Source organism: Neophocaena asiaeorientalis, unplaced genomic scaffold (assembly GCF_003031525.2).
Source record: "Neophocaena asiaeorientalis asiaeorientalis breed wild unplaced genomic scaffold, Neophocaena_asiaeorientalis_V1.1 scaffold118, whole genome shotgun sequence".
Lineage (NCBI taxonomy): Eukaryota > Metazoa > Chordata > Mammalia > Artiodactyla > Phocoenidae > Neophocaena > Neophocaena asiaeorientalis.
Genome location: NW_020175528.1, coordinates 10,094,428 through 10,121,449, shown reverse-complemented (window position 1 = coordinate 10,121,449; position 27,022 = coordinate 10,094,428). Strand labels below are relative to the sequence as shown.

The following is a 27,022-nucleotide window of genomic DNA, read 5'->3' as shown; positions in this document are numbered from 1 at the left end:
AATTAAAAAAAAATTATTAGGCTGCCAGGCCAAAAAACATTATACTGTCTCAGGATGAATTATTTAACATTTTATTAGAAAAACAATTTTTAAATATATTATAAAAGCAATATATTACTTTAAAAAAGCTTAAGTTTCTATTAACAGAAATAAATTAATGTTGAAAGCAATTATATGTACATGAGTGTGTGTATATTCACACTCACTTCACACACAAAACATTTAAAATACCACTCAAATTTTAATGCGTTAGGTCTTTACCAAATCTTATTTGCAGCTTTGGGGCATCAGAGAACTCAGTTATCTGTTTGTGTTTATCTCTCAAAGTATTCCTAGATTCTTTTGTTTTACTTAAATACTAGCTCTAGATAATGAAAACCTGTATCAATGCGAATGAAATAAAAATAACTTCAAATGTAAATCAGATGAAAAAAATTAACAGTAATAGATTCTAAGACCAAATAGAAATTAGTTTTGATAGCTGAGTATCTTGGATTATCAGTACATCTTTTATTCTTCATATGAGTGAACAATCAAAACAATCAAGATGACTATAGCAAAATGATCACAGTTCATGTTTAGAAAATATTTACCTCATCATCAAATGATCAGGTTTATTATTTGAAATATCAAAATAAAATGTTTTGCTATTTTCTATTTTTATTCTATACTTACTTTTTAGAACTAGTCAGAAAAACTTTACTTCAAATACTACAAATAATATAAACAATTTAATATATTTATCTTATTATTTTTTTAAAATTTATTTATTTATTTACTTTTGGCTGCATTGGGCCTTCATTGCTATGCGTGGGCTTTCTCTAGTTGCAGCAAACAGGGGCTACTCTTTGTTGCGGTGCGCTTCTCTTGATGAGCAACACGGGCTCCAGGCGCGTGGGCTTCTGGAGTTGTGGTGCTCGGGCTCTAGAGTGCAGGCTCAGTAGTTGTGGTACACGGGCTTAGTTGCTCCACAGCACGTGGTATCTTCTGGACCAGGGATCAAACCTGTGTCCCCTGCATTGGCAGGCAGATTCTTAACCACTGTGTCACCAGGGAAGTCCCAACAATTTAATATATTCCGTACAACCTGATTTTAAGGTGTTTCTTTAACGTCTGATAATACAGTGTTTAGGATCAAGATAGCCACATTATATATTCAAAGGAAATATTTCCCAAACTTGCCTTGTAAATTAATAAAGAATCCGTTAATTGACAAAAGTCAACAATGATCAAATTTAAAACGTCTTTATTCATTTATATGGTAAATACTGTCCCCTACTAAAAAACAATGACATTGGTCTTTCAATCTGTCAAGCTTAGCTTAAAAGAAAAATCATATGTCTCTTTTCTATATCATGTGTTGACAAGATATAGGATGCAGGAGGTAAAAATCAATTTAACAGACATTATTAAATAATTCCACACATATGCAGAATCTTGGATAAATGGTTAAAATTATAAGTGAACATTAAATGTGGGCACATGAATATTCCATGTACACCAATGGGTTTAACAGAAAATATGTTTGCATTGATTTCTGATAACCAACTTGCTTTCTTTGAATCTTTAAATACCCAGTTCCAAATCTTCCAGCTCCTGGAGAAGGGTTTTCTCTTTCTGAATTTTCTCCAACTAGAAAAGTTTAAAACAATAAAGTTATTAAATAGGAAATAAAATAATTATTGGATCTATAGCCATATAGCAAAAGAGAAAAAATTTAGAGAAAGAATATTTCTGAGACTTTACCAGATCTACTGGTAAACATAGATTTAAAAATACAGATTAGAAACAAGTTCTAATTTGTTATTTGGTATGAATTAAGGGAGCAAAAAACGGAGCTGTCTTACTGCATGCATCTTTAGGTCTAATAAATCTTCCATTCTACACTTGGGCTTCGAAGTGTTGAGGAAAGGAGGAGGGAGAGGGGCAAACGGGACAGTGTGACCTGAGACACAGGAAAGAAGAGAATCTTCCATTTGTCTAACATAATATAAACTGCCTTTATTTTCAGCAGCAATGGCATTAGTATCCCTCAGAGGAAATAGGGACTTCCTCATTCACCACGATCCACATCATGTCTTCCCCTACCCTTGCCTATTTAAGACTAAAAATGTTAAAAAAAAAAAAAAATGGCACATGGTTTTCAAAAGAAGTTTTAAAATCTATATGCTCTTTTACCTGATTAAATAATTGCTTATAATAAAAAGGGAAGGGTGGTAGTGACTGTGAGCCCAAATGAAAAACACAGAAAAGACCTGATTTTTTTCTAGCTGTTTTCCAGTTGCTGCTTGTTCTTTCAGTTGTTCAATTGCTTTCAGTTTCTGCAAACATCAAATATATTATGAGTCAAAAGGAAGAATAAGTAATTTTAGAATGCAAATTTTCTTATTAACAATTCAATCATATAAATGTGAAGCCTGAATAAGGAAAATCAATTATCTTACATTTGTATCAGGAACAGACTGCTAAAATGCTAAGGTAAACTATTTTTTAAAATTAAATGTAAAATTGGGTATGTTAAGAACATGGAATTTAGCAAAGTATTTTTCAAGATTTTAATTAATATTATCATATATGTACATCTATGTGTATACATGTACATGTATTTAAATATATCACCATTTTCACCATTTATTTCAGAAACTCACTGTACCTGGACGATGTCTTTGGCTTTAAGAGAAACTCCATAATGTAGCCTGGGAAGGGCTCTAGAAACCTGGATTTTACCTCCAAGGCCGCCATCACAAACTGGTTGCAATTTGACAAGTTAATAAACTTCCTTTTGTTTCTCTTTCTTCATCTTTAAAAATGGGATAAATATCTGCTCTTACCTGTCTCACAAGTGTCTAATGAAAAAGTGAGTATAAAAGTGTTCAAATGTACATTATTTCTTATTACTCCAAAAATCAGTAATAAAGACTAATATCCTTTAGACCACTGTGAACAGAACTAAAATAGGTGCCATTCCTAAGTTACAGTATTTCATGGTGAAAAAGCAACAATGAGGACTGTACAAACCTCTCGGATGCCTGTCTTTAGGCATCTAAGCATTACTTTCTTTGTATAATTCTCATGTATTCTTTCAATAAACACATGTGCTTTTCACTTAAGCCTCCCACCTTCTTCAGGTTCTTGATTTTTTTGTCTATCTCAGGGTCTCCGGAAGTTGACTGAGAGAGAGTATTTCGTGGTGTGCTCTGTGGGGCAGGGGTAGGTGCCATATCTGGACTCTTATCACTTCTTGCTTCCTACAGAAAATATTTTCAAAAATTCAATTTGCTAAAATGAAATCATTAAAGTATTTCAACAAACATAGCCTTGGTACATAAAATTCACAAACCAATATATGATTTTATCTTTTGCACATTTTATATAAAGAAAGCATCTGAATTGCTGGTCTCATGAAGTATGCTATATTGTCCCATAACAGATAATTACAATGAAGCGTTCAAAAAAGTCACAGTATAATAAACTACCCAAAAGGTTTTCACTATATAATTGTCATAGGGAACACTTTGCTAGATCTAGGATTTAAAGTTAGGGAATTCCCTGGCAGTCCCACGCTTAAGACTCTGCGCTTCCAATGCAGGGGGTACGGGTTTGAGCCCTGGTCAGGGAACTAAGATCCCACATGCTGTGACGTGTGGGCCCCCCCCCCAAATTAAGGTAACATAATAATAAAATAAAAAATAATAGTATATTAGTAATATAAAATTATATTAGTAATATAAAATATTATGTTAGTAATATAAAATGTATAATTAGTAATATAATAACAAATGGAAATAAATGAAATAACCTTAGCAGAGTAAACTAGGAGGTTTCTGTATCAGCAAATAAGCATTCCAAATTTTTGGATATTTTGGTAAGTGCCACTATGTGGATGGTTGGAAATGTGAGAGGGCTTTTCTAATTAAGGTGTTTGAAGTTTCACTCTTGGAATATCCTCAAAAACTATTACACATATATCAAGTACATGTAATAGATGATGCTACAGGATAGGTTCCATAGATATTTATTTATAATCAGATCAATTCAGCTCTGCAAGAAAGTGCCACGGAAAACTTTGTTCCCTGAAAGGGACAGTATATTGCTCCCAATGTGATCAGATCTCTGATGACCTTTCTAGCTTCATCCCTTCTCACCGAGTAACCACTGATTCTGAACCATTTTTATATCCCCTAAGGTGCCATATATTCTTATTTCCTGGCTTTCATGTGTACTGTTCCTTGTGCCTAGAACACCTTCAGGTCACCTGGCTAACCCTACTTACCCTTTAGGCCTCTGGAAAATTCCCCCACCCCCCAAGAGACCAGATTAGTTGCACAACACACGGTACGTTTCCTTACTGTAACTGCACTGTACTATCCCCCATGAGACTGTACCTGAGGTTTCTCTGTTCACTTGTGCCCTCAGCATAATGTGAGCTCGACTGTACATGCTAAATAAACGAAAGAGCAGAAGACCGACTCTCCTTTGCAATTATGACAAGACGTACGTTTTGACAAGAGGAGGGAAAAGTTATGAAAATCTTTCTTTATTGGACCAAAGGTAGGGTTTCTACTTCTTCCTTATAGAGTTCCCAGTGGAATGCACAGACCCTGCAAGACTCTAAAACCTCTTAAGAGTTCTGGATGGAATACTCCAAACTACCAAAGCATCCCAGGGGAACATGGGACAGGCTATCACTCCTAGATCTCCAAATCTAAAAATGTCTGCCTGAGAGTTTTTAGAGAGTGCAGAATTGGAGTATTTTTTTCTCTTTAGAGTCATGTTGGTTGTATTTTGTACATTACAATCAACAAACATTAATTCCTAACCTTCTATGTGAGAACATTACTGAGCACTTTAACAGAGTATTCAGAAAGAAATTATTTAGTTTCCACTCTTAAGGAGCCTATAAGTTCTGATAATATACAGTTTGGTATTTTTCATAATATAAAATTAAAGGAGAAGAGTGGATAAAAGGAGAAGAGACACACTTTGCCTATCAAAATTCACTTTTGACATCAGATAAAAAATTTTTTAATTTAGTTGTTTGTAATCAGCTGAGAATATTAATTTTCTAGGAAGATAAATGTTATAACTATGAAAAACTATTAAAGTTAAGTGAGGGACTTCCCTGGTGGTGCAGTGGTTAAGAATCCGCCTGCCAATACAGGGGACACAGGTTCGATCCCTGGTCTGGGAAGATCCCATGTGCTGTGGAACAAGCCCGTGCGCCACAACTACTGAAGCCTGCGCGCCTAGATCCCGTGCTCCGCGACAAGAGAAGCCACGGCAATGAGAAGCCTGTGCACCACAACGAAGAGTAGCCCCTGCTCGCCAAAACTAGAGAAAGCCCGCGCACAGCAACAAAGACCCAACGCAGCCAAAAAAATAAAAATAAATTTAAAATAAATAAGTAAAGTTAAGTGAAATGACGATTTTCCTCCATATTTTAAAAAAACAAGAATAAGTTAAAATGTTTGTGTTAATATACCTGAATTCTGGTCATTCTCTAAAAAAAGTTATGTACGTGGTAAGATTAAACTTTGTTTCAATTATTTTTGGTAAAGCTGATAAGCTTACAAAGTCATCACCAGTTTATAAAAGTACTTGGTTAGATTATGTACATCTGACTCCTTTATCTTTGGTTCCTTAATTCAGTCAGGGATGAGATCCGGTCATAGATCATTTACCTTTGTTCTATCACACAGTCATAACTTTTACTAACTCCAGCCAGTTGTCTCAAAAATACATACTGAAAGGATTATCTTGCATGTAGAAAACTCTTTGTCATCACTGAGAAAACACGCAGAATAACTCCAAAATGACGGATTAGTAGTGTCATCTTTAGTAAATAATGTGTGGGTGATTATATGGTTGTATGAGGTGGGGTGTGTGTGGGGGGGTTGTTTTTGTAATTATTATGTTTTACATTAATAGCACTGATTGTTTTTTCAAAAGAACCACAGAGTTATCTTTAAGAAAGTCACATTGGGACTTCTCTGGTGATCCAGTGGTTAGGACTCTGCGCTTCCATGACAGAGGGTGTGGGTTCCCTGGTTGGGGAACTAAGATCCCACATGCCGTGCGGTGTAGGCAAAAAGAAAAAGAAGTTAGACTATTTTAATATTAATTTTTCTAAATAAGACATACTGATTCTATGACCCTCCTCCCCAAATTTTATGTGCTCAAATACCAGAATAACACACAAAAATAAACAACTAATGGGACTTCCCTGGTGGTCCAGTGGGTAAGACTCCATGCTCCCAATTCATGGGGCCTGGGTTCAATCCCTGGTCAGGAACTAGATCTCACATGCATGCCACAACTAAGAAGTCTGCATGCCACAACTAAGAGTCCGCGTGCCTCAACTAAGACCCAGCACAGCCAAAATAAATAGTAAATAAATATTTTTAAAAAATAAACTAAATAAATAAATAAATAAATAAACTAATATTTTATTACAAAGGGACCTTAGCTCAGTACCAGCAATGGTCATGTTAAAAATATCTTCTGATAAAGAGGAAGAAACAGCACTTATAAAAGTGGGATTCTGGGCTTCCCTTAAAGTGGGATTCTACGTTGAGGGGGTTTCTGAAGGCCCTTAAATCTCAGTTAGAAGGAATCTTATACAGTCATTATAAAAAACAGTATGGCGGTTCCTCAAGAAATTAAAAATATGTGATCCAGCAATCTCACTTCTGGGTATATATCCAAAGGAAACAAAACTCATTATCCCAAAGAGACAGCTGTACTCTCATGTTCACTGCAACATTATTTATAATAGCCAAGGTATGGAAACAATCTATGTGCCCTTCAACGAAAGAATGGATATAGAAAATGTGATATATAAACATACCTACATTTTTACACAAAGTAGAACATTATCCAGTCATAAAAAAAGGAAATCCTACCATCTGCAACAACATGCATGAAACTGGAGGGCATTATGCTATGTGAAATAAGCCAGAAAGAGAAAGAGAAATACTGCATGGTACCACTTATATGTGGAATCTAAAAAAAAAAGTCAAACTCATAGAAACAGCGAGTAGGATGTGGTGGTTGCCAGGAGCTGAGGGGTAGTGGGAGAAATGGCGAGAGGTTGGTAAAACGGTACAAATCGTCAGTTATAAGATGAATAAGGTCTGAGGATCTCATGTATAACATGGTGACTGCAGCTGATAATACTATATTGTACTGAATACAGTAAATGAAATTTGCTAAGAAAGTAGAATTTAAGTGCTTCATCCCCCAGAAGTAAATATGTAAGGTGATGAATGTGTTAATTAACTTGACTGTAGAAATCCTTTCACAATGTATACCTATATCATATCATCCCATTGAACACTTTAAAATTTTTATTTGTCAATTATACCTGTAATTATTAGCTGGAAACCAACAACAACAAAAAAGGAATCTTAGCTACCAGTTTGTAATATTCGGGGCCAGCAGAGGTGTCTACCCACTCTGATGAAAGGCCAAGTCCTCCTTTTTACACAAGTCTAATACATGGACTAGATCATTTTACTTGGAAGGACCTAAGCCTGAGTTATTTAGAGACATTTCTGGAGATGAAATATATTTACAAAAGAGCACACCGATTTTTTTAGGCCCAGATTTTAACAGAATATGGCTGCATAATGAAATTCTATACCTTAAAATAGTAACTGCCTGTCAAAACACATAAGTAACCTAGAACTGTCAAAATTCAAGCATTAATAGGCAAGATGGAATTGTCTCAGTCTCAAAAATGTGGTTACCATGACTTTACTAACCACAAATTTCCAGCCCAGCAGATCTCACTATCACCGTAAGCCACACACCATCACAATTTACTTGTCAATTATTATGCTGGTGTGGTTTTTCAACTACCAAATCATATAAAACATTATTTTAGAACAATTCCACTGTTTGGGTACTCTAGTGTTTAGATTCCCAGCTGAACAATTCCTATAGTAATATACTGAGTGACAAAATGGCCTTATAGTCATGTAATTTCTGGTTTCTCTTAAACATATGCTTTCAAAAAAGCAAACTATACCACTTCACACAGCTCCTCCAAGAGGGTCTGTTGCAAGTAACATACTACACAATCCCATGAGGGTTTCAGGTTTAATGTCAGTTCCAGTTTCCTAGGTCCCACATTATATATAAAGGGCTACTGAGAAATTCATAGGCAAACACAAAAGAGACATTCTGGCTACTTAAGTCTAACTCCAACTACATTTTATAACCTGTCAAGTTTTTAGGACTACAGTTCTTTAAACTTTAAGGCACACAGCTAATTTAACTGGTTTCATTTGTTTGTTTTGTTTGAAAAGATAAGCGTCCCAAATACCTGCTTTGCAGCTTTCTTAGCCTCATGCTTCCTTTGATTTTTAAGAGCTGTTTTTGATAACGGCTTCTCATTTCCTGGTTGTGGTTTCATATTCTGAGGTGGTTCCTCCTCATGCTATAGAAAATGTAAAATAAATGACTTTGAAATGGAGTCCACGTATTTACAAACATATACAACAAATTATACAATTTGACTAGTACAGGACAAACTTACTTTACCAAATTTATCTTAAGTTCACTGGCAAAGAATATTTCAAAACTCTTGCTGTAGGCACACTTCAACGGTCAAGATGGATTTAATAAGGATCTTCCTACTAGTTGATACATGATATCTTTCAGTTATATAAGAGCCAGCAAAATTCACTTTATTTTTGTTTAAACAATGGAATTTTTCTTAGTACTACCACTGACACATGATTTTTATGAAATTAGATACTAACAATAGTTTCTTCTGGGTGCTTTTGGATTTGACTACTGCCAAAAGAAACAGTTGCCTCATTTGTTTTCTTTGCACAAAGAGTCACTTGCTAGATCTTGCAAAATCAGAGATTAAAAGATTAAAAATAAAAGCAAATGGAAAAACTAAAACAGACAATAAAAAATTAAATCAAATATGAAGGGGGTAACTACATAGTTATAAATCCAGAATTAACATAATGAAGAGGTTTTAAAACACTAAATGACTTGTCAGACTATACTGTGAAAACAGGCAATCATTTTCATCATCAGATATTTATATAACTATCAACCACATTCAACAATAATAGAATTACATACAGGATCAAGAAGGATCTAATGTAAAACACAGTGACTATACTTGATAGCACTGTATTGTATAATTGTATAACTGAAATTTCCTGAGGGTAGAATTCTAATGTTCTCACAAAAAAAAAAGAAGATAAATATGTGAGGTGAGGATATGTTAATTAACCAGATGAGGGGAAACCTTTCACAATGTGTATTAAATCACCATGATGTACACTTCTGAAGTTTCTTGAGTACTAGATCTCAGAGCTGTATTGTACTTATAAGTGCTATAATCAAATGCGCAGGGCTCAAACATTTAAGATATAGAGGAATAAGTAAAAAACCATAAAGTGATTTTTATCTTAGCAGCTGCATTAACTATTGCAGGCATTGAAGTTCTGTGTGTGAACATACCCTACTTGAAGCAACTGAATATATGAGAACCCACATTTGGAGAACACACAAATTTGCATGGCAAGCCTCTTGCACTTTTTTGATCCCCACTGCACATAATGTTAGTTAAGATATACTAATCCTTGAACATTTGTTTTATATTCTTTCAATAGTGAGTTCTTCTATAGTATCTTGCTTTAGCTGAAAAAGTTTCTACTCATGAGAACTTTTAAAAAAAAGAGAAAGCAATTAAGAATGATGCAAGAAGAAAGGATGAGTTACAAGTCTCTTCCACACTGTGAGCATCATGTAGCCACTGACAGACTTTCATTTTATTTATTTATTTTTAGCTGTGTTGGGTCTTTGTTGCTGCACATGGGCTTCTCACTGCGGTGGCTTCTCTTGTTGCGGAGCACGGGCTCTAGGTGCACAGGCTTCAGTAGTTGCGGTGTGTGGGCTTAGTTGCTCCGCAACATGTGGGATCTTCCCGGATCAGGGATCGAAACCATGTCCCCTGCACCGGCAGGCGGATTCTTAACTACTGCACTGCCAGGGAAGTCCCCTGACAGACTTTCATTTTAGATGAAAAAAATCCACACAGCTACTACGGATCATGAGCTTTTCTGGCTCTAGCAATGTGTCTACTGTACACAATTTCATCCTCATTAATAAAGTTTGTTTCTTCAATTACATCAATTATAAGATTGTCTTAATAAACACATTATAAAAGTGAAGGTTTTTTTTGAAAGCCAAGAAATACTTCTTTAAGTATAATTTATATATGAATTTTTACTTATAAAAAAAGTAATTTTTTCCTTCAGGGGGAAGAATCCAAACACCTTTTTCCCCCTCTGCTATGTAACCTTCTTCCTTTGTGAAGTTATTGACCAGACTATCTTTGTTTCTAGTAATTTCTTGACAATGTTTTCTTTGCCATTTAGTTTTCTGGAATTAGATACAAACAATAATTTCTCATTCATAGGCATATAGTTCCTTCAAATAAAATGATGTGATAGGATCACATAATCAGCAGATTATATACAAAAGCAAGAATTTAGTAGAAATCTTAAATGTCAAAAAAGTTTGGTTTGGGGACTTCCCTGGTGGTCCAGTGGTTAAGAATCCGCCTTCCAATGCAGGGGACGCACGTTTGATCCCTGGTTGGGGAACAAAGATCCCATATGCCGCGGGACAACTAAGCCTGCGTGCCGCAACTACTGAGCCTGAGTGCCACAATTAGAGAGAAGCCTGCATGACACAATGAAAGACCCCACATGCTGCAACAAAGATCCTGCGTGCTGCTACTAAGACCCGGCACAACCAAAAAAAAGAGCAAAAAAAAAGTTTGGTTTTAAGAAGTTCTTACCTAGTTTTTTTTCACTATTTTCAAAATATATTCTTTCTATATTAATTTTTCTCCCTCCACCAACCAAAACAAATTAGTTTTATGAGTCAGAGAATAAAAATATACACTAATTCAGAAGTTCTTCCTCTTGTGCTATCTTACACAGATTTAGAAAGCAGGATGTGTTAAGGTCACTTCTTTTTTTTAATCTCAGGTAAGGAAAACTTCAATAAAGAGACAGAACAAATCCTAAGACTATTATATCTTTTTTAAAAAAATCTAAATGCAAAAATAATAAACAGGGCTTAATTTGTTATATGTTTCTATATATTTTTACTAAATAACTTAATGCAACAAAAATGTTTCACCAACATTTCATTGAAGTCAAAACGCTACATTTTGTGGAGGAAGAAGGCTTGTTCTTTTGTTTTTGTTTTTCAGAGGGTTAGGAGCACAATGGAGGCACAGAAACATTTATCCTTTGAAAAAGTATCTACTTCCCTGAGTGCCTTAATAATTAAGTGACTATATATTCCCATTTACTTGGAACAGTCCCAGTTTACACCTACTGTATGGTCATCATTCTATTAATATGAATAATATTGTTCATTCTTATAGAGCAACTTTATTCCTTAATGTCATCACAGAAACTCAGGATATTAATAAATGCTTTCCCCTGAGCTCTGAAATGCTAACATTTTAAAGCAGATCAGAATCTGACCAATACTCCAGTCATAAATTTCCAACAGAGGTCTGGAACTGATGGCCTAAGGACAAGTGTGTTTTGTTTGAATAGCAGTGTTTTAAAAATTGAGAAATTTCATACAAGCATCCAGACTTGTCTTGAAAAATCAAACTCCTGGCAAACTGGGCCTAAAATCTCCTGTGGAAACAATGGGCTACTGCTGTGTAGTTGCTCTCTCCCTTTCACCATTCTCTCCCATTCACCATTGCCTTACACTAGCCGCCTAGCCTGACAGGCATTTGAATTTGAGCCCACAATCTACACCCAGTTATCTTTCCCAGAGATTTTACATTAATTACTTTGTCAACTTAACAATAGTTCACTGGAACTTCCGTGTCAGTCCAGTGGTTAGGACTCCTCGCTTCCACTACAGGGGGCCCAGGTTCAATCCCTGGTCAGGGAACTAATCCCGTAAACCGCAGTGCACGGCCAAAAAAACAAACAAACAAAAAAAACAAAACCCAAAACAACCATTCACCATCTTCAGCAGCAGGTCCTCCACAATTTCTACCCTAGAGTTTGTATCTTCTAATCAGATACTAAGTAACACAAGAATATGCATAAGGATCTAGGGAACTCTACACACTGAAAAACCTTTTCCTACCAAAGTAGTAAAACTTTACTTACCAGTTTGGAATTGGTGACTGGTTTATTTCTTAAAGCTGGGGGTCTATAAGCTGTTGCAACTTTAGGTTCTTCACTAGGTACATCACTTGGAACTGCTTGGTAAGTTATCGCTTTTTCTGGAAATATTCCATCTAGGAATGGCTGCCAAGAAACCTGCCATAATTCTGCATTTGATGGTACATCATACTTGTGTAAGACAGAACCGGTATAATGCCAAATCTTGTACCCATTATTAACACGTAACCTGGGAGCACATGTGGCTGTTAAAATATGCTCACCATCTGGGCACCAAGCAAAATATGTAGAATCAGAGGCCACCGGTTTAGAAATAAGTTTGTAGTTTTTAACATCCCACACTTCCATTTGCCCCCTCAGATTTCCAAATCCAGCTAGTACTAATATATGTCCATGAGGGCTGTAGTAGGCTGCATTACGAGGGCCAGTTCCAAAGTCAAACACAGGATCACACTTCAAGTTGAAAATTGTTGCTTTGGCAGGCATGAAACCATAAACAGCACAAAACTCAGTAGAACTAGAATTCCAAACTACATCATAAATGGGGCCATTTTTTGCTAGAAAAAGAATATAAAATCCAAGTTAGTGATAAAGAAATACGTATAGTATTATAATATTTAATAGCACAAATTACAATCATAACACTCATAAACACATCAAACACTAAAAAAAAATCCAAAAATTTCATGGTATGTTAAAATATTTTTACATGACATACTATGGGGATTAATGTATGATTATAAATTTATTTAAGAACGCTTAATGAATCTTAATTTCTTTTATTTTTTTATAATTGTTTTGCAATTTTGTATATTATTATTTGTCTTTAGTACTTTTATTAAAATTTTTTTTTTTTGGCCATGCCGCGTAGCATATGGGATCTTAGTTCCCTGACCAGGGATCAAACCCGTGCTACCCTGCAGTGGAAGCACGGAGTCTTAACCACTGGACCACCAGGGAAGTCCCTTAATTTCTTGTAAACGTTCTGGCAATGTGGGCTCATAGAAGCATAGGTTATTATTACTATTAAAAAACTAGTTTTTCTAGTAATATATGCATACAGTAATAAAGATACAAACTATATAAAAAGACATGCCACAAAAATAAGTCCCTCTACGCAAAGGCAGCCCTCTGTTATACTTCTTGCATATCCTTTCAGAATATTTTTGTTGAAATTAAGCATCTCTCTCTTAAGCACTTACACACACACAAAAAGTTCTAAACCTTTGTTGTTTTCGTTTAATACTCTTGGAAATTTTTCCATGTAAGCACACTGAACTCTGCCTCATTCAGTTGCACTGTATTCCATTACAAATCTTGCTGTTTATATTCCACTGTAAATGTACACAAATACATCTGTAGGAGAGAAACTGCCTGGTCAAAGGGCACATACATTTACTTCATAATGTACCACCAAAATGCCCTTCAAAGAACTTGTACCAGTTTACACTACCATTAGTTTTGTTTTTTTTTTAAATTTATTAAATTTACTTATTTTTGGCTGCGTTGGGTCTTTGTTGCTGTGCATGGGCTTTCTCTAGTTGCAGCGAGTGGGGGCCACTCTTCGTTGCGATGGCTTTTCTTGTTGCGGAACACAGGCTGTAGAGCACAGGCTCAGTAGTTGTGACACACGGGCTTAGCTGCTCCGCAACATGTGGGATCTTCTCGGACAAGGGCTCAAACCCGTGTCCCCTGAATTGACAGGCAGATTCCCAACCACTGCGCCACCAGGGAAGCCCTACCAGTAGTTTTTGATAGCAAAGATTTTCCCCTCACTCTCACTCATACTGTTTCATATTTTTATCTTTGCCAACCTCCTAAGTGAAAAATTGTATCTTGTTTTCCTTTATTATAAATGAAGCACCTTTTAGTATACTTATACATAATTTTACTTCTTTTTTTGTGCACTATTTTTTACTGTCCTATACCTATTTTTCTCTCCTGTTATTGGTCTTTTATTGTTACACTTGAGATATTAACAAAATTCACCTTTTCTCATATTTATCCCTTGTCTAAAACTTTTTTTCCCTAATTTTTTGTTTGTTTTGCTTAATTTATGGACTCTTTTCTTCCCCCAGTGTAGAAATCTGTAATTTCATATACTAAAATTTATCACTTTCCCCATACGACTTCTACCTTGTTTAAAGTCTTTTTCTACTTTAAGATTAGAAAAATATACGTATAGCTGATTCACTTTGCTGTAGCTGTATAGCAGAAACTAACAACACTGTAAAGTAACTATACTCCAATAAAAATTTTTTTTAAAATTAGAAAAAAATTCTCCCACATTTTCTTCTAGTTCTGTAGTTTTAGATACAATTTTTTGGCCCAATTGGAACTTATTTTGGTAAAGAATTAGCAATAGTAACTTTTTGTTCCAAATAGCTAGCCAACTGTCCCCAAACCATATATTAAATGATCAATATTTTCCTGCATTGATTCAAATGCTGACTTTATTATATGTCAATGGCTTTGGAAGTATGGATCTATTTGTGGATCCTATTGTGTTCCACTGATTTATCTGCTTATCCATAAGCCAGAACCAAATTGTCTTAATTACAATTGCTTTACATTTTAATATCTAATAGTATCAGAATCCTTCCTTCGCTACTCTTTTTTTTGCAAAGTTTTCAAAACATTCTTGCATGTTTATTTTTCAATATCAACTTTAGAACCAGCTTATCTAATTGTAAAAAAGAAAATCTACTGGCATTTTAGTTTAATTTTTAGATCAATTTGGAGAGAAATGACATCTTTGTAAAGTTATTAAAGGTTATAGTTTGCCCCTCAGAAGTTTTAAAGTTTTCTTCCCATCAGCCCTATATATTTCTTTTTTGTTGCTGTATATGGAATCTTTCCTTCCATTTTGCTTTTTAAGAGGCTGTTGTTTATGCTGTAACTTCATCTGATGAGCAGAGATGATTCGATTTTCACCTTTCTAAACTATATACTTATTCTTTTGATCAGGTACACTGACTAGGTCTTTCAGAATGTTAAATAATAAATGGAAGGGGGGCGGGTCATCCTTGTTTTGTTCCTGATTTGAATGGGAATACACAGTTTTTGAAAGAAAGGTTACCTTACCCTTACATGTTCAATTCAAAATAAAAAAGATTAGGGAGTTGCCAGAATTTTAAAACTAGTTTTTCACAGTTAACTCATCAAAACAAAATATGAAGTGGTTAAAACTCTTCAGTTCTAAAGACGGTGCTAAACACACTACACCAACTTGCTGTCATAATTAATTAAACAAGTCCCCAAAGAGCTATTACAATGAAATTATCTCACTCAGCAAGTTCCCTACTAAACTGCTAGCATAACTAAATTAACTAATTGGATTCTGTCAAAATAAGGTATGCTTGGGGATGATAAGAGGAATTTTATCTTAAAGGTTATTAAAATATGTGAGTTCTATCACTTGATCAAGAACTTAGATGATATCATCTTTATGGCACTGTATTTTTTACTATCATTTATTCTATTAAAGGAAGACTGCTGGAACACTCACGTAATTGCACCACAGCACTTTCTCCATTTGTGGCAATGTAATGCAGCGTCTGTTCCCCATAGTAGGAAGCTCCTGTCTTGTCAACATCAGTACTAGCTATTACCAACACAGCAGTAGCTGTAAGGGTAAAAACTTTAATTAGATTTAAGACACAAATTAAACTAATGGTGATTAGAAAAATATTAAAAAGTGTAACAAAGCACATGTAAATTTTCATTGAATAAGCACTGATACTCTTTTCTTTTTCTATATACATAGGAATATAAGTCTAAATTAATGCTTGATAAACAAAATGGGAGATAAAATATATTTATCATACCTTTTTTATTCCATAGCATTGTAACCTTATCAGCCTTAAAGAAACTTTTATTGGCTAAAGCTGCATGAGGTCCATCAAAGTTGGGGTACTGATATAATCTAACAAATGAAGGTGCACCCTTACTTCCTGGAACATAGACAGCCACCTAAGATACACAGACATAAATAATGACTTAAATTTTTTGAAGCATATAAACTAAGATGGACATGTTTTTAAAGTCACTAAAAACTAGGAAAAGGTTTAATGTCATAATATTCCACATGAACAAACAAAAACATTAGCAGTTACCTTGTATGGCTGGGGTCCAGGTGATAACACAAAATCATTAATTTTTTTCAAATGCAATTTATTTGCAAATGTATCTAAAAAAAAAGTAAATGATATTAGATTAATGAGAGAAGCTAACAGAAATATCTCAAATTCTGAATGCATTATAAAAGGTTAACGTAACTATACACAAAACGGCTCACTGTAGTCTCATGTCGGTGAGGCAGAGTAACAGAGTGGAAAAAGCATGGGTGAGTGAGACAGACCTGTGCTTGAATTCCTACTCAGTCACTGTGTGACTGTGTGACCTTGGGCAAGTAATGGGATTACATACCTAATTCTTAGTGTACAGTGCCAGGCACACAGTAGGTATTAAATAAATATCAGTTCTCTTCTCTTAAATCTCTGAACTAAAGTAGTCTTAGAGCCCATTTGACGGGACAGATGACCCTAGCTTGCTACTGTAGAACGTGGAAATGAAAATTCTGTAACTAATGTGATAAACAGATCCACAACAATGATAATCAACAAGAGTAACTATAACAATGGCCGATATTTGTTGAGTGCTTACTCTGTGCCAGGCAGTAAGAAACCATGTTATGAACACTACGCTCTCCTAGTTAATGGGATCAAGAGCTATTACTCTTTCTTTGTTCAAATATAGAGACCAACAGCTATTCAAAAGTAGCATACCAAACTGCTAAACTGGCAGCCCCCTTCTTCTGGCATGCTCATAAAGAGGCAAGGAAGATAAGCAAGCAAGCTAACCCCAAATTAGTGGGGAAAGGATTAAGCCTCAAAAGCAGGAAATTGAAGGGTAATGCTAAATGACTGTGTAGATGGTGTCAAAATCAGCCTGCATGCCATCTTCTGTACATGTGAACATTTGCCAATTCCCATTCTACTTTCTCGACTTATGATGGGGTTATGTCCTGATAAACCCATGGTAAGTTGAAAATATCATAAGTTGAAAATGCATTTAATAAACCTTATGTACTGAACATCATAGCTTAACTTAGACTACCTTAAATATTAAGTGCTCAGAACACTTAATATTAGTCTACAGTTGAGCAAAGTCATTAAACACAAAGGCTATTTTATAATAAAGTGTTGAATATCTCATGTAATCTATTGAATACTCAACTGAAAGTGAAAAACATAATGGTTGTACAGGTCCAAAAGAGTTCTAAGTGTATCAATTGTTGACCCTTGTGATCATGTGGCTGACTGGGAGCTGTGGCTCACTGCTGCTGCCCAGCATCACGAGAGGGTACCATTCCACATGGCGCTAGCCCAGGAAGAGATTGAAATTCAAAGTACAATTTCTACTGAATACATAGCACTTTCACACCATCATGAAGTTGAAAAATCTTAACTCAAACTATTGTGAGTCAGTGACTGTACTAAAAAGTGTTCAGTCACCAATGGAATATTCTAAGGACAAAAGGAACTGCAAAACTTTCTTCTTTAAATTATTTTTCAGTAATCATGTTATAGGTGTTACTATTGGTATTGCTATTCTAAGAATGCTATGTGGTCAATGAAGAATAAAGCAAATGAATAATTATGTGGATGTGATATTCTCAAACTATCACCCCTGTTATCCCAGAGAAACACATTCTTGGTGTTGGCAAAAGGCAATACAGATATAAGATAAAAAAGAAAAAAAAAAAAAAAAAAGGCCTAGAAACAATGATCAATCAACACAGTAGCAATGAGAATCCTCTACACCCAGACTGTGGTCTCTAAATACCATTTTCCACTAAAAGGGAGCAGAGTATATTGGAGAATTGGCTGATTCTAGGTGTATAGCAAGAAATATACAAGATAATCCTAGAATGATTTGTCCTACCATATAGCAAAAAAGTCATTAAAGACTAATTGACCAATGATGGGACAATTTGAGAATCAATAAGAATAGTAATTAAAATGGATTGAAACACATCATGTGTAAGTAAATCCATAGTTCATTAGGTTGGGGGTGGGGACTAATCGGTTGCAATGGAGATTGCTAAAGAAAGAACTCATTTTATTAAAAGTGATAAAGGAGAAGAATATTTATTTTGCCTTTCCCATATAAATGGTCCACTAGGTAACCAAATAGTAGAAAGGGGAATTTCTCCTTATAGAGGTAGTACAGCTAATAAATGATAGGGGAAGGAGGGAAACTATAGTATCACCAATTTTTAACCACGCATTGAACATTAACACCAATTAACCGTACAAAATTAAAGACAATGAGACATTATGTGCTTCTTGATAAAAGAATTGAACACTGCCTTATGATGTAGTCTTGCCCTCAGCTCCCCAAAAAAGAACTTGAAGCTGACCAACTCTAGATCCAAATAGTTATTTACAGGAAACAGATGAACATGTTAAATTACAGAATGGGATACAAGAGCAAAACTCAAATATGGGAGTATATATAAGTAACTTTGTTTCTTAAATAATAAATTGCAAGGGAGAAAAAAGAATGGAGAGGGAACTTATAGCTTAAAGAAACTTAAAAGATATATAAATCAATTGCAATGTGAAGGACCTTATTTGGATCCTGAGTTTTAAAAAAATTATCACATTTTCAATTATTAGAAATTTGAACACTGACCAGATATTCTATAATCTGTGATAATGGTATTATGACTAAGTTTGAAAAAAATATTAAGAGCCCTAATCTTCAGAATACATACTGAAATAGTTATAGGTAAAATTATACGACGTCTACAATTTTCTTTAGCAGAGTAAAAGAGATGGTAGGTGGACAGATGCATGGATGAAGAAGGTTTGGCAATGGGCTGATGGCTATGGGACTAGGTGTCTACTTTTGTATTTGAAACTCTACACAACAAAATATTTTAAAAATTTGTATCACAGAATTTCAATAGCAACTAAACTCAGAAAGAGGTACTCAAATGTCTTAATAGTAATTATTAGATAGTAAAAGTTTATTATAAAAGAATGTTTGTGTTATAAAGTTTTACTAGCAATTACACTTGGAGTTATTCAAATGAATTACTGTAACAGCAACTGTTAATATATTAACAGTATTTAGGAGAACCCTATGATACCATATAAGGCAATAAAAACTGTACATATTTATAGCAAATAATAAAATTATTTCATAAATCTTTCCATACTAAAATTGTTGTTTTCAAAGAAGTGAACTTCATTGTTAACATTTCGGGCACAGAGAGTTTCATCTTCTGACCAGGATGGACACCTACATTGAAAAGAAAGAATATTAAAAAATTTTAAATAGAATATAACATCATATGTTAACATGTTAAAGTTTATGATATTGTTTACTACTTAAGGAAAAATACTTATAAATATGATGTCAAGTCAGTTACTAATAGTTTTAGTCAGCATATATAATAGAAAAATATTATTCCTTTTGATTCAAATACTAAATAAAAGATCAAGTTTTTACTCTATTACATTCTCACATACAAAATCCTTAAAGATCTAGATTTTGATCTGAGAAGTTATTTTCTAAATCAATACCAGAGAAACAAATAACATACAACAAAGATATTTAAAATATTTAAAAATAATTAATATTTTAAAGCATTTATTTACCAATTTTGCATTTTTTTCTGGATGAAAGACTTCAAACACGTCCCAGTTTTCACATCATAAAGTTGTAGGTTAGGTATCCCAGCTGTATCATCTTTAGAAGCTGCCATAAAAACAAAAATTTTTGCAGTAATTGTCTCCTAACACTAGTAAAAAGATTTCATTCTTAGAAAAAATTTGAACAAGATTATAAAAGATCGGGTAAGAGCTGCTTTAAATCAACTTTCCCCTCTAGCTTTAATTATAGATTTAATCATCCATTCCTAAAGCTATGACAATATGATGGCTGTCTGAGCAGAATTTTGTATTTCTGAAATGAGTTAATTACTACAGTTTTTAAGAATAATTAAAGAGATTAAGTGTGACATAGTTTGCTGTTAAACAGATTAAACTGTCTTATCACGAAAGCTGTGTCTGTAAGTTACACACATGAAGAAAAGTTATATAAAACCACTCACAGTCCTCAACTGATTCTCAATTTCCCTTTTACTTACTTGGAAAAATAATATTCATTAGAGTCCATGCCTCTTCGAAGAACGAACTTAGGAAGTTCATAATCCAACAATGAGCTACTATCATATATTTATTCAACAATATCCACATTATTACAAAATGCTTCTTAAAATAAGCCCTATACCGGGACCCAATATTTTATCACTGATCTATGAAGCACAGCTATATATTGGGTTGGCTAAAAAGTTCATTTGGATTTTTCTGTAAGATGTTATGGAAAAACCCAAACGAACTGTTGGCCAAGCCAATAAAATGTTCATATAATGTATATTAGATCTTTAAATGCGTTAGAAAATGACACACCATTTCCTACCTTTGTCATACCATAAACATTTCTTAGATGTTGTGTCTACTGTACTTCCTCTTTCATTTGTAATTATATAAAACGATTTTTATTTTAAAGGTCATTATTCTTCTTAATTTTTGCGATCTTCTCTATCCATTGGTTATTTACTTTATAAATTTTCCCTTGAGCTTTTTTCTTTTCCTCTATCTCATGATGGATCTTCTCACTAACTTACTATACCTTGAAATTACTTAAAGTACATTCTATTTGGGGAATACAAGATTCATTGTCAATTAAAAATATTCTCAAACACTATTTACTATCATAAATATTAATTACTTTCCTATAAGGTTATAAACCTCCTTTTTTTTCCCCACTGAGTTGAGTTGGTCCTGTCAGAATATTTTTACAATTGGAAAATACTTACTAGTGTAAGGCTGCCATGTTGCCAGGACAGTGTTTTTTGGCGAGAACTCAAGGCAAACTGCCTTTGGAAGGTCGAAGGAGTGCAGTTGTCCCTTGTTAGTGACATTGATAACATTTATTCTGGTTTCAAAAGAAATTACTTCAGCAATGAAATACTGTTTCACAATAGCCAGCACTATCCAAAACATTCATACTTCTTTTTAAGTACAGATCACTCTGAAGTGTTCATTCCTCATAAAAATCAATTTTCAGTCAGTTCTAGAAAATATCCAATAAACACTTTAACGTAAAAGAGTGTACATTTTACCAAAGGCCCCTATTTAAGGCTGGTGTTGGGAAGTAATATAGAATTTGCAGAAAGATACAATAGATACCACCTTCAACCAAAAAGGAAAAAACAGGCCTTTAAGTGAACACAGAACAAATCTACAGACAAGCTGACGAATTTCAAATCCAAGAGAAAATGAAAAGTATATATTTTTTAATTTGAGTAAATGGAAACTGCAGCGGCTAGGGAAATCAGCAAGGATACTTTTTTTTTTTTTTTTTTAGCAAGGATACTTTTGATGTCTATAAAAACCTCAGAAGCCGTCTACAAAGATATTACTGTAAGAATTATCGTGGTACAATGACAAAAAAGACAATAATTGTAAAAAAAAAAAAAAGCAGTTTCCACTTTTGGGGACACTTTCTATGAACCATGTTCTGGTTTAACCACTTTATGTACATTTTCTCATTTAATCCTCATAACAATCTCATAAAACAGGTATTATCATCTCCATTTTACAAATGGTAAAACTGCAGGTTAGAAAAATGAAATGATCTGATGATTTGCCCAAGAGCATACTCCTAATAAATGCCAGAGCAATGCTCTGAAACCTGTTTGGCCTGACTTGCTCTTACGTAGTCCTTGTGGTGAAAGAAAGAAAGAAAGAAAAAAAAGATACTCCATCCCATTGCAGAAATTCCTTAAAGTTACCTTGTTCAACTCAAGTTTGAGGACACTGGGTTAGGATAAGTGGCAACTGGTAAGAATAAACAATTACCATATATTATTTAAACACAGGAACATACACACAAACACACACACTTATGACTGTAGATTCTTTACAACTTACTGTAAATTACATATTTTAGAATTACATGAAGCTTTCTTTTTTGTTGTTGTTAATAAACTTTAAAGTTATTCTTAGTTTAATGAAGGGTGTTTATTTTAATTTAATAAGCACAAATTTAAGGAAAAATCAGTTATAGCTTCTGACTTAGTTAACCATGAACCCAGCAAAGACCACAATCAATACACTATATCTGTTTCTCTTGCCCCAGGAACAATATGTACTGTTGTGGCTGCAGCACCTTAAGGAAATAAATGCTAGAACCAGGTATAAAAAAATCTATTAAAAAGATGGACACAACATGTGGGGACATATTAAGAGGACTGAGTTGAATCCAACAGAAAACAAAGTGGAGATATGACATATAAAAAATTAATAATTGCCAAAGTGAAAATAGACTTACTCAATAAACTGTAAGCTAGTATAATAAGGGATACCTCAAAAAGATAATAGGCAATGAAAAGATGTATGATATGTCCCATCAGATAGTAAATTTCTATCAACTCATTACTCAAATAGTGTAAACTAAAATATGGATTTAGGGACTTCCCTGGCACAGTGGTTAAGACTGCACTCCCAATGCAGGGGGCCTGGGCTCGACCCCTGGTGGGGAACTAGATCCCACATGCATGTCGCAACTAAGAGTTCCCATGCCACAACTAAGACTCAGCACAACCAAATAAAAATAAATAAATAAATATATAAATATTAGAAAAATAATAAAATATGGATTGAAAAAAACCCCCAAATACCCACAACAGGTTACACCTAAAGAAATAAGAAAAGTTGAGAGTACGTCCTTTCTTTGAGGCTGAGAGTAAGACTGTCTGTTAACACTGTGAATAAGACCCAATATAATTATATTCTTTTTTTTTTTTTTAATTATATTCTTAATAATTTGAGAGTAGTAGTTTGTTGGTTGGATTCAATAACTTAAAAAAAATAAAATACTGATGAACATTTTTAATTATAAAAGCTAATTCTGCCAGCTACTTATAGTCATAGAAATGAATCAACTAATTCAACACAATCATTTTAGCATTTTTAAAAATCATGTGTTAATCCAATCTGACCTGATAGCTGAAAGACCTCAGAATATAGTACCACTGTGTAAGAAACATTTAAAATATACTTTTCAAAAGGATGCAATCATTTTTCCCCCTTTAAAAAACCTAAGGTATTATATCTGGCTAAAAACAACAAAAATAACTTTAAACTAAGCAACAAATATTCAGGCATTTTCCTGCTGTGAACTGAAATACAGTGACTATGGAAAATTGAAAAGAATTGGTTTTCTAAGTGAAATTATGAACACTGAACCAAAATACTATTTTTTTTGCAAGACCAATTTTGTAATCTGATTATTTTATGTAATACAGACTATACCAAACATACTTTTGAATAACTTATATTTAGATGACATGCTGTTATACACAATAAAACTAACAGTAATAAATATAGACAGTTGTTAATAAGTTAACAGCAAAGATATAAGGTATCTACCATAAACAAGCAAAGAGAGTTATTCTCTAAATGTTAGTGCAGAACTTAAGAAACCCTAACCAATCACTTAGAGCACTATTTAAAACAACCTCTCAGCTTCTTCTGCATTAAATTAATTGCCCCCCCCTTTTTTTTTTTTTGCTGTATGCAGGCCTCTCACTGTTGTGGCCTCTCCTGTTGTGGAGCACAGGCTCCGAACGCGCAGGCTCAGCGGCCATGGCTCACGGGCCCAGCCGCTCCACGGCATGTGGGATCTTCCTGGACCGGGGCACGAACCCGTGTCCCCTGCATCGGCAGGCGGACTCTCAACCACTGCGCCACCAGGGAAGCCCCATATGTTACTTTTTAATTCTAAGTAACTAGAGAACTCAAAGAAGTCCTGGCACATAAATAGAAACTAACAACTTTGTAGATGTTCTATGGATGTTATATTGGAGATAATACCTAACAGCACCAACACATTACAAGATGGACTTTATAAATGACATCCAAATACATGTTATTCACATAATTATGTTTTATATTCACAACACACACATAAAATGTTATATAAATGAACACTAACTTTTCTCCGTTGCCCCAGGCAAACAAGGTCCCATCCTTACTAAAGGTACAGGTTTTGCAATTTTTCCCAGATTCTCTGAAAATAATAAGAAAAAAAAGCTTAAATTAATAAGCATTAATATTTAAAAAAAATCTGATTAAAAATCCACAATCTTACCACAAAGTTAATGACTAAGAACTTACATAAATTTTAGAAAATAATTCCAAAATGCTTTAGTCTACCAAAAATACTTTCTCTCTTAAAATGCAGTGCCAACTACCACTGTAAAGCAGGAAATTGATTTTATACCAACAGACCAATGTTAAGTAAGAAATAGAGCCCTTTTTGGTAAATAACTAGTTGGTATGAAAACCCAAAAATGTAGGTGTATGTGGAAGCTACCAGCTGTCAGCCCTTATCTTGAGAGAGCTGAAGGATTTCAACACGGAGGTTTTGTAAAGAATTTTCCAAACTACCTGCATAACAAAACAATGGTGGATAAAATATCCTCAAGCGGCCAAGAGGTGACCCTGGATTTCAAGGACAAAGACCTTCCACCAATTTCTCATGTGCAGAGACAGAAAGTATAACAACGATAAGAGGATCTTCACATTAAAAAAATATGGATGTAGGATTCTGTACAAAAACTAACCTGTGGAACTCGAACTTCTTGGCAATCTTCTATCAAACGATCAAAACTTTAAGTACTGTATTTCTCAACTGGAGATGGCTACTGTGAGTACACCTCCCAGTGATAATGAAGACCCAAACAGAAATGTGTGCATGTGTGTACAGTAGATGTCCATATGTGTAGTCACAACATTAGATCAGAACTTTGTGGCTAACAAATATTTGAATTGTCAAATAACGACACACAGAGAACTGACCAGTACACCCCTTCTAAACTGGACAATGTCTTGTTTCTGTTGTTGTTGTTTTAAATAAATTTATTTATTTTATTTTTGGCTGCATTGGGTGTTCGTTGATGTGTGCGGGCTTTCTCTAGTTGCCGCAAGTAGGGGCTACTCTTGGTTGCGGTGCGCAGGCTTCTCATGGCAGTGGCTTCTCTTACTGTGGAGCACGGGCTCTAGGCACACGGGCTTCAGTAGTTGTGGCTTGCGGGCTCTAGAGTACAGGCTCAGTAGTTGTGGCGCACAGGCTTAGTTGCTCTGTGGCATGTGGGATCTTCCTGGACCAGGGCTCGAACCCGTGTCCCCTGCATTGGCAGGCGGATTCTTAATCACTGCGCCACCAGGGAAGCCCTGGACACTGTCTTTGCATTAATTCATCTGAAAATGACATTTGTGTTTCTGCAATCATACAATAATGGTAGCTTATCCTCAGTGTATAGCTACTAAAACATTTTTTTTTCTCACTCCCTTACATAAATAGCTATGACCAAGATGTCCTCCATTCTATACTTGTGCAACTTATTTCTGAACCTTAAGGCAGAATTTTACAATTATTCTTTTAAAATCCTACCCAACTTTTGGTCTATTATTCCAGCCTACTGGTATCTACTTATATCTTCATTTTCCCTTTTAAAAGCATTAGTCACTCCTCACAGATTTAAGTAAAATATAAATTATAAAACATCATTCTAAGCTATCATCTAAATTAATTATGAGAATATTGGATGACCTTTGAACAAGCTCCTGTGGCTCACCAATAGTCCTTCCCTCAAACTAAATCAACTTATTAGTCAGCTGACTTCACAGCTCTTAACCAATGACAACTCTGTCACTAACATCATTCAACCAAAAGACTTTTTCATTTCTCACATACTTTGCTAAAATCATGTTTATAGTTCTATTCTGATGTGTCTGGAAATTCTACTCAGAAAGGAAATGAGATAAACGTGAAACAATTTATTCTTAGCAAGCTCATTTTGACTCCAATAATTACCTCCTTATTGTAACGATTATAAATTGTCTTTTTAATAAATCATTCTAGAATTATGTTTAAGAATGAAAGCAAGCTTCCTACACTATAGTATCCAGACTTCAATTCTTTTCTTAATTTTGGCAATTGGAAAATTTTGTCTATTTCCTTCTGGAACAATCTTTTAAATGAAAATTTTCAAATATACACAAAAATAGAGCAAAAGTATGATAAGCCCCCCTACACACTTATCACCAAGCTTAAATAATTATTAACTCATGGTCAATTTTCTTTAATCTACTCCCTACTTTCATATTTAACGCCAGAATATTTTAAAGCAAAACCAGATGTCATATCATTTTACTCTATACTTCAGTATGCATCTCTAACTGACAAGGGCATTTTTAAAAAACAGAACCACCACTATGCCACTTTAACTCATGAAATTAACAATAATTCCTTACTATCATTTAATAGCCAGTATTTGGATATCCGGTTTTTTAAAAGCTCCCCAAGTCATTCTAATGTGCAGCCAAATTTAAGGACCATTCATCTAAAAGCTTGATTAGAAGCAGATTTTTAAAAAACTTCATAGAAGGTAAGTACTGCATAGTTCCTATTGCAACTTACCAGGAGACACATAATGTCTCCTTGTTCTGCTCTTAGTGATGCTGAGATTGTACTGGACTCATTATGCACCTCCTCAGACTCACCTAATCCTTCCTGCTCCCAGGCACCAGCTATTCAACGAAGAGACCTGGCCACCTCATCTCCTAACACCACTGGTTGTCTCAGACTCTTCAAGAATGAAGGCCCCATTTCAGCACGGCTTCCATTATGCCTATTGCAGTAGCAGGAAGAGAAGCACGGGCACTCAGATTCAACCCGAA

General features: G+C 34.5%; 1 protein-coding gene across 1 annotated transcript in view; it reads right to left on the bottom strand.

Annotated features, from left to right (window-relative positions):
- Nucleotides 1-1,229: 1,229 nt before the first annotated feature.
- EIF2A (eukaryotic translation initiation factor 2A) overlaps nucleotides 1,230-27,022 on the bottom strand; it is a 37,846-nt gene continuing 12,053 nt past the window's right edge. The window contains exons 3-14 of the mRNA XM_024769043.1: nucleotides 24,273-24,347; nucleotides 21,091-21,209; nucleotides 19,868-19,967; nucleotides 19,426-19,508; nucleotides 16,313-16,386; nucleotides 16,025-16,169; nucleotides 15,706-15,822; nucleotides 12,183-12,754; nucleotides 8,327-8,440; nucleotides 3,120-3,248; nucleotides 2,256-2,321; nucleotides 1,230-1,632 (exon numbers count right to left, since the gene is read on the bottom strand). Of these exons, the coding sequence (XP_024624811.1) occupies nucleotides 1,567-1,632; nucleotides 2,256-2,321; nucleotides 3,120-3,248; nucleotides 8,327-8,440; nucleotides 12,183-12,754; nucleotides 15,706-15,822; nucleotides 16,025-16,169; nucleotides 16,313-16,386; nucleotides 19,426-19,508; nucleotides 19,868-19,967; nucleotides 21,091-21,209; nucleotides 24,273-24,347 (1,660 nt within the window). The 3' untranslated portion in view covers nucleotides 1,230-1,566. The remainder of the gene's footprint in view (nucleotides 1,633-2,255; nucleotides 2,322-3,119; nucleotides 3,249-8,326; nucleotides 8,441-12,182; nucleotides 12,755-15,705; nucleotides 15,823-16,024; nucleotides 16,170-16,312; nucleotides 16,387-19,425; nucleotides 19,509-19,867; nucleotides 19,968-21,090; nucleotides 21,210-24,272; nucleotides 24,348-27,022) is intronic.